We start from the raw sequence: 12402 nt of genomic DNA on the forward strand, positions 1-12402 counted from the left end.
TGCTTCGGCAGCCCACCACATGGTGTTTTTCACCTGGGAGCCCCCACCCCCGAGTTTCCTCAAGGTCAATTTTGATGGGTCGGTGTTGGACGGCGGTGCGCGGGGTGGTGCGGGCTTTGTTATACGAGGCCCGCACTCCAGGGTAGTTACAGCAGGTGGCTGCCAGCTGTTCGATACGTCGGTTCCGGAGGCAGAGCTTCGAGCAGCCTGGGCGGGCGTGCGCCATGCGAGGATGATCCTGCGAGCCAGCTCGATCATTTTGGAGGGCGACTCCACCACGGTCATCGGATGGATTCGGAGGGGGGCGACGGGTGATGGTACAGACCACCCTTTGATCCGCGACATAGGGAGCATGATGGGAGATGTGCGAGCCTTCCACGCTCAACATGTATTTAGAGAAGCTAATGGGGCAGCCGACTGGGTGGCGGCCCATGCGGCTCATCACTCAGGGTATACCCTTTGGTCGGGGGAGGAGGAGCTGCCACAAGCGCTCCGCGAGTTGCTTTATTTTGATTTTCTTGGATGTATTCGTACACGTATTGTATGAAATACCCGTTTTCAGCAAAAAAAAAAAAAAAAAAAAAAGGAACATTGAACAATTGTTAAATAGATGCTCAGGTATCTCAGAGATACTTCTAGAGTCGCTTTATATTTTAGTAATAGTAAACCTATGTTAGATAAGTACACAAATGCAAACATGGATGGTGATATAGATTTTAGAAAATTCACATTACTGTACTTGATTTTTTCGGAGGAGTAGTGTCATGACAATCTAAGTTACAAAAATGTGTTGCTTTATCTACTACGGAAACTGAGTATATTGCAGTTACAGAAGCTTGTAAAGAACTTTTATGGATAAAAATTTTTCTATAAGAGTTGGCAAAGAATAAGAGAACTATATATTTTATTGTGACATTCAAAGTGCCATCCATCTTTCAAAGAATCCAACATTTTATTCAAGATCCAAGCACATTGATGCGAAATATCATTAGGTTCGAAATGCTATGGAGATAAAGTTACGGTGTCTTGAAAAAATCTATATTAATGATAACGGGTCAGATATGATGAGTAAAACCTTGCCTATAAAAAAAAATATTGCTTATAGAGAGAACACGGGCTTGGTGGAACCCCTCACATGAGTCACGAGGGGGGGATTTGTTGGTATAGTCCCTCCTCATGTGGGACCCACACATTAAATTTTTTTAAAAAAGGGCAAGATAGCGTGGCAGTATTTTGGTTTTCAAAAATAACTTGGCCTGGTGGTATAGTAATCATGGAAAACGGAGTAATGGATATAAAGGAAACAGGGAAGAAAAAGAGAAAGCAAAGGGTGCTACTTTATCGGATGATCATATGATTGATTTTATTTAGAGTTGGCTAAAATTTCAATATGTTGTTTCTGGCACTAGGAGCTGTAGGTTGAACGGTTTGGATTTTTGAATATAAAAGAAATGATGACAGGATTTTGTTTGGACATGGATAAGCGCAATAATTTATATCAGGCATGGTAAAACATTTTTAGATCTCCATCCCATCTTAGGCCACCCTTCACATCATTGCCATTAGGCTATATATCTATATATATTCATTACTGCAATTACAAGGAACATGGAGAAAGATTCCATGATTGCCCACTCGGAGCCCCAAAAGTAGTTATTTGGGCCTTAAAAAATCTTGATGTTTGTGATTTAGGTTAGCCAAGATAGACGATTTTGTGTTAGAACTAATGCACCTCAAGCATATTCCACATTGAATTTTGGGTGATTTGAATTGGTGTTCCAATTGCCTAGTTTTCTCATATGTATGGCACAATGCCAAGTTCTTAGCATTCTAGTACCCTTTTTTGACTTCAAGATCATGGGGAGGCTATATGGAATCTCATCTTCAGAATTATATGGAGGAGATTTTTTTGGGTATTATTCTCGGACTAAGGATATGGAGGAAGAAAGTTATTCACCCTTCTTCCTTTATTTTGTTTTGTTGCGCTTCCAAATATGAGCACGCAAATTCTTCATTTATTTGGTAAGATGTGCGCACATACCCACATGATATATTTCCTTTCATGTTATGACGGCAGATTGTTTGCCGTCTTTACCTGAAGCTAGAGCTCTGTCCCGATTTGCCCTTTAGTCTTCGCTCGAGCCCTGAAACAAGGAGGACGGAAGGAAGATCGGAGAGGAAGGCGGAGGAGGGCAATGGTGCAGTTCGAGTTGGTGAAGAGAGAGAACCGGGTCCGGGTGTGGGGCGGCGCCCTCTTGCTGTTCGTCTTCGTCATGGTCGCCACCCCGAGAATCCCCCACTCCCCCTCCTTCCACCTCTTCGCCGATATGCGCAACTTCTTGGGTCTGCTCTCCTTCCCCCACTTCCCCGTACCTCCCTTCTATACGTCTCTTTCTTTCTTTCGTGATTTCTTGATTCTTAATTTCTCTCCCTCTCTCTCTCTTTTTGTTTCTATTATTGAATCAGGAGTTCCCAATACTCTGAACGTGCTGACGAGCTTCCCCTTCTTGCTGGTCGGCGTGCCCGGCCTCGTCCTCTGCCTCTCCGGCAGCTGTTTCGGAATCAGGTTTGTTCTTTTCTTCTTTCCTACATAGATTTATATTTATATATATACACGCACACATTTTTTGATGGATGGGGGCTTTGAGTTGGTAGTTTAAAAGGGGAGGTCTGGGGCTGGGCGTTATATTATGCCGGGGCAGCGGCGGCGGCTTTTGGATCTGCTTATTATCATCTGAAGCCGGACGACGAACGGGTTATTTGGGACCGATTGCCGGTATTTATTCTTTCATTGCTTTCTCTGCTCTGCATCATATGTTTCCTTTTTCTTCAGTTGGATTGTGAGATTATGGATTGAAACCTGGATTCATTGCTGTTTATCTTGTGTCTGTTTATGAGATGATTTAAGGAATCGAATTTGTGTTTGGGATTGTCAGTGTTTTAGCCAATTGGTCGGGGAAATTTGACCTAATGCATTTGGAATGTCAAGCAAAAGAACACAAGTCGCGGAATCATACCCCTCATACTTCTTATGTATATCTTAAGTCTTCATCTCCGGATCTTTTTAGCTTTTGGATTGTGCCAACGCCAACTGTTTAAGTTTCATCTGATTTGGTGTAGACGGCTTTCACCAACTTGCTCCATTCTAAATCATTCCGTCCTCTTAACAGGGTATCATATTTATCATCATAAAGATCCCACCTTTTCTTGTACATATCTCATGATATGCTGACTTCCCGTTTCTTTATTAGATTTTGTGCTGAAAATTTCAAATTTTGGTGGCTTCGTGATCTGCATCTTGAGTATCTAGATCTTTTAGGCTCTCAGGTCATTCAGTTTGAATACATGTGATGTGGGTTTGCATACCTATTGCTGTGTTCCTTAATTCTTAATGATTCAATCTCTTTAAAGATGTATCATACTGATTATTGTTGAGAGCCCACCTTCTGTACGTGTATCCTATCTTATATTCCTCCTATGTTTCAATATGTCCCAAACCCTGCATCTCTTCATGCCCTTTAGACACAGATTTTTATTTCTATTATTTCTTTCTTAAAACATGTTAAGATAACTCTTATTCTCTATGCCTTTGCTTTTATTTTTTTGGTAACGCATGCCATGCAATGCTAGCAAGATTAAGATTGTTAAAGTTAAAAACAATTCATTAATAAAAGTAAAAATTAACAAATTTTATAAATTCATGATTATGAGTTCAAGACATTTTAACTGGCTATCCTGTTTGAACTTATGTGATGCAGGTGATGATTTCAGCCTCTTCAATCCTATCTAACTTACTCATAGAGAGATATGATGAGCGGACGGGGATAACATGTTTGTTTTCCCTCCTAATGCTTGTTCTGGTTAGCATTGCATGCGAAAGGTGATTAAATTTTACTCTCAGTTTGAATTCTAGTTCTTGAGTGAATTCAAAAATGCTCAAAGAATATCTAACAAAGATTTCTATTGGATGTGCTATCTTAGCTGGTTGCAGGACCTTTGATGATCTTCGTCTCTGCATGATGTTCCATTTTATTCCATGCGTTGCAATTCCTGCAATGGTATTCTTGTTCCCACCAAAGTATACCCATTCAAAATATTGGTTCTGGGCAACAGGTTGAATTTTATATCTTTAACTGCATTGCTGGTTTATCTTTTCTTCCATAAAGTTTGTATAAATCATATACATCAAAAAAGAAATTTGTTTGCCGCATAAAAAAATAAAGAAAAAAAATCCTCGCTTTCCTTCTACATTTAATAGTGTGGTGCTCTGGTAATCCAGCCTTACTGAAGACACCATGATTTTCACCCACAAGACTCTAATGCTAAAGAAGGAAGAATCATTTAGTAACAAAATCATATTTAGTTAGAGAGCATTAGTTTCGTCGTTCACCAAAAGAGGTGAAATTACTGAGCTTGGGGGTGAAGCTTGAAATTGCTGATCTCTCTCAGTACAAAATTGTCATATTTGGATTTTTTACAACTAAGATTTACAAATTAACCTATCAATCAACTCGAGATATGTTTGTGTTTTCACAATCAAGTAAATCTGTCCAATATTAGTTTCATTAAATTAATAAATATTCTTATTTTATTGAAAATTTTGAAATGCCAATTTCCTTCGCCATCTTCTAATGCTGAACATGGTTTTGCCTCTGTAAATCAGTGCTGCGCTTTATAGACCTAAAAATGTGCATTGGTTATTTTATTTTCATTGACTTGGCTTCGTTAGGAAATTTCCCCATGCTTGGTAAATTAGAACGTATTTTGTATCTGTGCCTTTTTACTTGTTCACCATGTTGAGTTGCTATTGCCCGGTGCAGGAGCTAGCAACCAAATTAACTTCTCCGAAAACTAACGTTAAAGTTCAGAATGAATCTTTTAAATGATTTTTGGAGAAAAGCTCTGATAAGATTGAGAGAACATATAGTAGGTATCTGATGAATTTTTTTAGGAGATTACCATGCTTCTCAAGGGATCATAATAAGAAAGACGAGACTATACATAGTTTAGTATCGCTAGAGAAGGATGTTGTTGTACTGTAAGGACCAAAATTAAAATCTCCATGTGGTTTTATTGTTTCTGCAGTATGCTGAATCCTCTGTACTAGGTGCTGCATACATTCTACTGTGAAGGAGTGCTATGGAAAGCAGTGTGTGAGATGGGATAGTGTGGTCTTACAAAATTTGGAAAGTGAGAGCACCTAAGAAGACTGTGTGTAAGTCATAATGAATTGTTAGGCATATTGATGATTACCTCTCTTGATTGTTTGTTTCTCATTCTAGATTTAATTTTGATGGTTATGTTGGAATAAGTCAACTAATACATGAAATGGAGAGCAGTTTGAAGGTGGGAGGTCTTGTGAAATTTGAAAAGTGAGAACACCTAAGAAGCTTGTATGTAACAATGCATTGTGAGGCTTAACAATACTTCTCTTGATTGATAGTCTCCAATTCTAGATTTGATTTTGATGACTGTGTTGGAATAGGCCAACTGGTCATGAAATTTTGTGAACATCAAACAATGTGACAACTGAACCTGGGTAAGCTAAGTAAGAGGAGGAAATTGGATTCCAGTATAGGAGAGGGAAGGGAATACTATACTTGAAAAGCAATCTACCTTTGATGATATGTTGCTTGAATGTTGGTAACTTGCAGATATGAGGTATTAGATTCTTGAACACTCCATAAAATAGGCAAACAGCTATTATTAGTTCATACAAGAGTCAAAGTAAATGAAGTCTTAGTCGTGCTTGGAAAGCCCTCCCTTATGTTTCATAATTCTGTTTTAATTGTTTTCTTGAGTATGTTTTATGCTTCTTAGTTATACTGTAGTGTCCAATTGGTTTAATAGCAGCAAAAAGGTATGAAAGATATTAGCTCCATTGTCAAATTTTGACATATACAATTCAAGGATTCTTTCCAATGGCATCAAGTTTCGTTATCTTAAAATTTTATAATTAATTAGAAAACCATGAACTGGAGTAGGACTTGTTGTACTGATTGTTATTTGAGCTTTGACTTCCTTAGCGTCTCCTGTCTACATTTGGACCATCTAAGAACTCATAAGTAAACCAGTAATGCGGTCAACCATCCAATCCCACATTATATTTGGTATGATTTCAAGTCCCACGCTTCCACTTATCGTGTTCAAAAATTTATCATCAAAAAGTGCTGTTTTTTGTCTTCTTAGATTTCACCAACTTATTTTTGGAGACCCTGTGCCTTCTTTTTCCATTGTTATGCATCCATACATACAGCATAAATAGTCTTGGAACTTTGCTATTGTAAATAACATGCGGTCCTACTTTCCACTGCCGAGCTTTTTAAATCATCTTCTTGTAAACTTGAATTTCTTTTCAATTGCATCATCATTTTCTATTTTTCTTTTGTCAGTTGGTTCATTTTTGAGATAAGTTTCTTTGTCCAATCTTCAAGCAATTAAATCTATCTATTGGTTTTTCTATATGATAACATGATGTTCAATTCTACAATGTCTATATGTGCATGTGTCAATATTGGATGTGTAAAATGATGTCTTATTTTTGTTTTAAGATTAATGTCTGTGTGTCTATATGTATGTGTATCAAGAAATGCAGAATCGTCCCAAACCATATCGTTCGGCCCGTTCTGAGCTATACTGGTGGCTTACCGGTATGGTACAGTTCCGACTTTGAAACCGGTTTGCTGCCGGAGCCGGAGAAGAAGAGAAAGATAGAGCGAGTGGGGGAGGGAGGAAGAAGGAGCGTCTACGGACACCTGCGGAGGGCCGTAGGGGCGCGGCAGAGGCCGAGGTCGCGGCAAAAAAAAAAAAAAATTAAGTAAAATCAACAAGCGATTTGCCAACTTCACTTAAAAATTCTCAAATTTCAAAACAGGGGACGCGGCTGCGGCCTTAGCCTCCGCCGCGCCCCCACAACCCTCCGTCCGCGGCCGCTCCTTCTCCTTTCCTCCCCCGCTCGCTCTTTCTCTTCTCCTTCTTCGGCTCCAGCTGGTTTTCTCTCGATAAGGGCTCGGTACCGAACTGGACCGGGCGCCGACTGGTACGATACCCGGTACTAGTTCGACCATCCTTTATGTGTATATACACTTTATATTGAACTTTGTTAAGCCCTTTCTTTCAAAATTATCATGGCTTTTATAATATTGAAGAATGAAACAATCAGTGCTCTTAGGCACATGGAATTATCTAGTCTGTACATATTGGAGGTATTGACCTAACTCACATTAGCACCTTGTTGTGAAAGGAATATGTCATGTAGGAATACCGTATTTTGGAGTATGCCTTTATGATTTAGTGTTATTAACAGTCATGGCACATCTTTCTTTGTGTAATTACCTTAATGTGGAAATATTGTGGACCTGACCCTGGAGGCCTTGTTGTTGCTTTCCCTACATTTGGAGGTTTGGATCTGCTTTGTATAAGGATGGGGAGACATGTGAGACTTTCTCCAACAACGCGAAAGCTGGGTGGATTTAGTTGAAGGTGCCTCTATGTTGGCATACAACTGTCAAATACCATAGAAATCTGTATCTAAATTGTATAGTATTGTTGGATGTTGTTGATTGTTGTACAACGAGGTGAAGAATTTGCTATAGGTATTTTTTGGGCATCACCCTGATGAAATTTAAATTGAGAGCGACTGTTTGAGATGGTTTTGACTACTGAATTGTAGTCTAAAGACAGATTTTGAGGCATAAATTTCAAATACAGGTTGGTGCGTTGGAATAAATAAAGAAAAGGCTAGAAAGAATTGGATGGAAGTAGTGAAAATTATCTATAGACATGATATTCCAGAAGTGCTGGTCTTGGATAGGAACAAATGGTGAAACACATTCTTGTGATGGGCGGATATTGATCAGATAAGGCATGTTATTCATGTTTAAATATCCAGATATTGCTTGCTTAAATAATTGCCTTTTATTCAGTATGGCATTGTCAGTATTTGATAAAAATATGTCCAAGAAGGCCATTTTAAAATTCAAAGGCATGTTGTTTCAAGGTCTTAGACAATGACTTTGTGACAAGCCACACCCCTCTTGATTTTTATATGGATCTGCATTTCACTGGTAGTGTTGAATGATTTGTGTTGCAAATACTGCCTTTTGCTTTCTTTTATGATGATGGTTCTGTCGTGTTATACTGTTATATGCTTATATCCGATGCATAACAGCACGTGATTATATTTGTGTTGAACATCATATTGCTTGTGTTGTAGATGGATGTCAAATATGTGCGCCACTGCTCCTTGTATATTTGATGTTCTTTTTTAACTACTGTTCTGGTGCTGTCAATTTATGCAGGGTTTTACCTTCTGGCGAGATTTGTGGCCATTGCGGATAAAAAGGTTTACAGTGTAACTCGATATGTTATCAGTGGCCACTCATTGGAGCACCTATGTTTAGCAATGGTTCCTTTGATGCTTACTCTGATGCTCTGGTTCAGAAATATTAAGATTGCCAGGTATGTCCTACAACAAACTCCTGAATCAGGGACTCAATGGGTGAATGAATATTTTACTTTTTAACTTTTTTGAAATGCATGACGCTGTCCTCCTAGCTCATGGCATACAAGCTGGTGTTTGTTGGGTGTTTAGTATGCTAGCCAGATGCCTGGCTAGGTGATATCTTTCCTGTTTCCCAATCTTCTCACTGTCAAAAAAACACATTATTTTAGTGGTTATCATGCCAGTGTTAGATAAAATATGGAACAAATGATGCTGATTGACATGAGTGGAGTTTTTCCTTACAACAGAAATGCATGCATATGTGCGCAATCGTATGTGTGCATAGATAAATCCATACAGATACATGTGCTCCGATATTTCAGTTAGATTCCAGTGCCAACCCAATTGTCTAATGACTATTTCACTATAAACTCGCCATTTGGTACTTGGTAGCAAACAATGAAAAGCTGAAGTGATTTTCCATAATAATGGTGATGGGAAAATTTCTGTTGAATATAATATTCAAGGAAATGATCTCCATCACATCAGTAACAAATTTCTGTTGTCAAAATATAAAAGGGGAATAAGGTATACAGATAGCAATATATGAATCTGGAGATATCTTTACTTTGAGACATGATTAAAGGAGTCTTTCTCTTCCTCCTCAAGTGACTAATGTCCCTGAGATTGGAAGATGTCTCTAGTCTTTGAGTCTGTGAGCCCTTGTGACATTGTTCCCATTGTGCTCTAACATTTCTTACCCTCTAGTTCTGGAAATATATCATCTTAAGAAGCAGAAGAGACCCCAATATTCCTTCAGTTTTAGTTTATCAGAAGAACAAATAATCTGTTGAATATACATAAAGCCTTGCACTCAAGATTTTTAACTTTCCTATTACTAACTTAAAACTCAAAATACCAAATCCAAGCCTATTTCTGCCATGTCCAATACTAGGTCTTCAGGGCTTGTGATTGCTCCAGATAAGGAGAAGCATCTCCATAAAATGCTCCTCGACTGTTTCCCTCTATTTGGGCAACAACATGAATTTGTTTCCCAGGTACATATATATAAATCGCATATGATGGTAAATGTGTTTCCCTGAAAACGTGTTCAATTTCTGACCATGCATTGCTCAAGCAATTCTAAAGTCGTATCTCCTTGCTACTTTCCTATTTCATATGTTCTTTTAAGATTGTCAGAAAAAGAACTCCATTCCATATACATCAGTATTTGGGGCTGTCCAAGTGTTTAAGAGTAATCTTGTGGATAACTGTGCACTACTAGTCAAAGCCCATAAGAGGCAAGTAGAGCAAGTCCAGCGGTGAATCAGAAATTTTGTCTTGATTATACTTTTCCAGAAGATTGCGTTCTGCAGCAGTACTCTCCTGTCTGAAAGGATACAGCCACCACTGCAGTAATGCCTATTTCATAGAACAGGATCAAAAGAATCCCAGGGAAAAGTGAGCCAGTAGTCCTTAAAACCAATCTGGATATTCCCTTGACTGAAAGCTCTCTTCTGATCAGTCTGGAAACTCTTACAAGTTGAAGGATAGGATATGTTCTGCTGCCTAGTCCGGACCAATGATAGGCAGTACTCGCATAAGCTCAATTTCTTAAATCCATTCCAAACTTATGGGCCCTTATCTATAACCCATGCTTAATGGCCTAACTTCAGAACCTCTTTTCAAATGCAATGAAAGGTTTCTTTCCCATAGGCATGGAGTGCTTGATTAGCCTTTTTCTTTTGCTTGATCATATTTAGTCTGTGCTAAAGTGTTTCTCTCTAGAATATCCCTTTTAATCTCACCAGTTTTCTTGGAACAATGGTGTATATGAGATAAGTATATAATACGAAGTACAGCTATGAAGAACCTGACATAATTAAGGTATATGTCTCTGATCTTCCATTGTTCTAACTGTTAAGTGCCCTTTGCATCTTTTTAAACGAGGGACCTATTTAGGGAAGATAACAAGCATGCTATAGGGGTAGATATGTCTAAAAGATAAAAACGCTTTGATGGGCCTTTCAGATTGGAAACTATTTCAAAGCTTTGAAGGATGTACAAAATTTTTCAAAAATGTTTAACATCATTTAGCTAAAGATGTGCACATCTGGAAGTAACCATCACTCTGCCTGTGCTAACCAAGCAAATGGAGTGGTTTCCCTTGCCTGCAAGAACATTGTTTACCACTTTGCCTGTGAAAGTAGATTCATATTTATATGCTTGATGTGCCATTTGTAATTATAGACATAATATTATGCAGTATTGTTAGTTGAAGCAGCTGCTAAGCAAATTGATGATCTAGTATATGGTGGTGGTTGAGTCTGATTTATAAAGCTGTGGCTGGCATGGTTTTTGTTTTCTAGGGCAGAAGGGAAAGTATAAGGTCATAATATGATGTCAGTTCACCGATCAGGCTGGGATTGGAGTAATGGAGGCATGGCATTGTTAAAGTTGATTAATCACTTTGTCAATACCAAAGTGAGTAATGTGAAAATTTATGTTAATTGCATTTAATTGAGAGATAAGCCAAATCTTTTCTATACTTGTTCTTATTTCTTTATGATTGAAACTTGTAAATCTTTCACAAGTTTGTGGGTTTAGAAATCTCTTTGTTGTTATAGCCAAACACTGAAATAATATTGTGTGAGCTGGCATAATTGATACTTGATAAGTAACAAGGGACTGTAACTGAACTTTTAGATGATAGGTTACCCTTTTTGCTATGTAAACTTGGATATTCACATGGCTAGGTTTATCGTATAAGTTATAGTTATGATGTGATGGACCATTGTATGAAGTAATATGATATAAATAATCCATCTTATAATATATATCTGAATGTTGTCAAGGCGATGCTTTTTTTTCCCCATAAGTCGTGGTCCTATGTCATCTTATTATACTGCTGACTTCTAGTGGTGGTCTTTCTTTGATGAGTATCGGGTCGTCTTTAGTTGCTAGTTATAACATTGACTCTCTTTTTGGGATTGGTCTTGGACTTGATGATTGGCTCAGGTGGCGTCTGCTTTTTCTTGCAGGGACTCTTGAAGCAGGTCAAGGCTTTAAGAAGTTAATGTAAATGGTGTTAGAATCACTTATTGGTGAAGCAGGTGCAGGCGGCGGGTATATCCTGCTGGAACACTATACAATTTCTAGTTTTTGAATAACTAACGAAGAAACAATTTGGCAACTGTACTAAAACTGATTCCGAAAACTGATTTATTCGACACAATGAATTGATGGGGGCCGCTTCGTTGTTCTTTTCTCTGAACTTTGAGAGTAGTAACAAGGGACATTGTGGGCTGTTGCTTCTTGATGTTGTTTGCGGATGTAATATATTTGTTTGCGGATGTAATATATTGGAAACGAGACAATGCTAATTTGAAGGATTGTTTTGCTTATGCTTGAGATATGACTTTCTGGCAAGATAGAGTGCAATTTATGGAGCCATTACGTACAATGTTCGTTCATAACCATCTTGTTCTTTGCTTCAAATTCTCATCGCTAATAGGAAGGTTGTTTCTGTTCTATTTCATAGTTAAGAAATGGTTTTGGGCTGCCAACTTCCAGAAGACTTGGTCTGTGCTGAACGAAAATTTCAATTTAACCTGTTCAGCCGTCAAAAGGTAAATCATCCAGAGTGGGGAAGATCAAAGCCCCAGTTAATGCTCTATGCTTCATGTGGTTTTATCATGCAAAAATGTCCTATGGGGATAGCGAGAACCACCAAGCTGCACAAAACCTGGCAAACTGACGAGGCTGGAATGCATTGATTTCTAGCACTGGTTTGTGCGATGAAGTTTATGGGATCTCTTCCCGAATGGAGAAAACGGCGGAATTTTCGCAGCTAATGTGGCAAGCTGGAGTGCGGGATGGTGGATCTCTTGGGCCTGATGCCCCAATTTAGAGTATATTTGGTTCGGTGGGAGTTAGGCTTATGGGAATGAATAATTCCC

At 38.5% G+C, this 12402-nt stretch overlaps 1 protein-coding gene across 3 annotated transcripts; it reads left to right on the forward strand.

The window, feature by feature from the left end:
- The first annotated feature begins 1814 nt into the window (after window positions 1–1814).
- Window positions 1815–11854, forward strand: LOC103709588. Of its 3 annotated transcripts, XR_003386164.2 has the most exons (9): window positions 1815–1913; window positions 2078–2343; window positions 2467–2566; window positions 2656–2776; window positions 3759–3880; window positions 3992–4113; window positions 8301–8460; window positions 10818–10927; window positions 11485–11854. XR_003386164.2 is itself a non-coding variant. In XM_026805617.2 (7 exons), exons 1-7 carry the CDS (start codon window positions 2196–2198, stop codon window positions 11492–11494), a joined length of 783 nt encoding a protein of 260 aa, XP_026661418.1. In that variant the 5' UTR covers window positions 2049–2195; the 3' UTR covers window positions 11495–11854. The 3 variants fall into 3 exon arrangements, 1 of the variants encoding a protein (XP_026661418.1); XR_003386165.2 differs by lacking the exon at window positions 1815–1913 and having other exon boundaries at window positions 2047–2343; window positions 10813–10927; XM_026805617.2 differs by lacking the exons at window positions 1815–1913; window positions 10818–10927 and having other exon boundaries at window positions 2049–2343.
- Window positions 11855–12402: the final 548 nt, after the last annotated feature.

This window comes from Phoenix dactylifera, chromosome 9 (assembly GCF_009389715.1).
Source record: "Phoenix dactylifera cultivar Barhee BC4 chromosome 9, palm_55x_up_171113_PBpolish2nd_filt_p, whole genome shotgun sequence".
Classification (NCBI taxonomy): domain Eukaryota; kingdom Viridiplantae; phylum Streptophyta; class Magnoliopsida; order Arecales; family Arecaceae; genus Phoenix; species Phoenix dactylifera.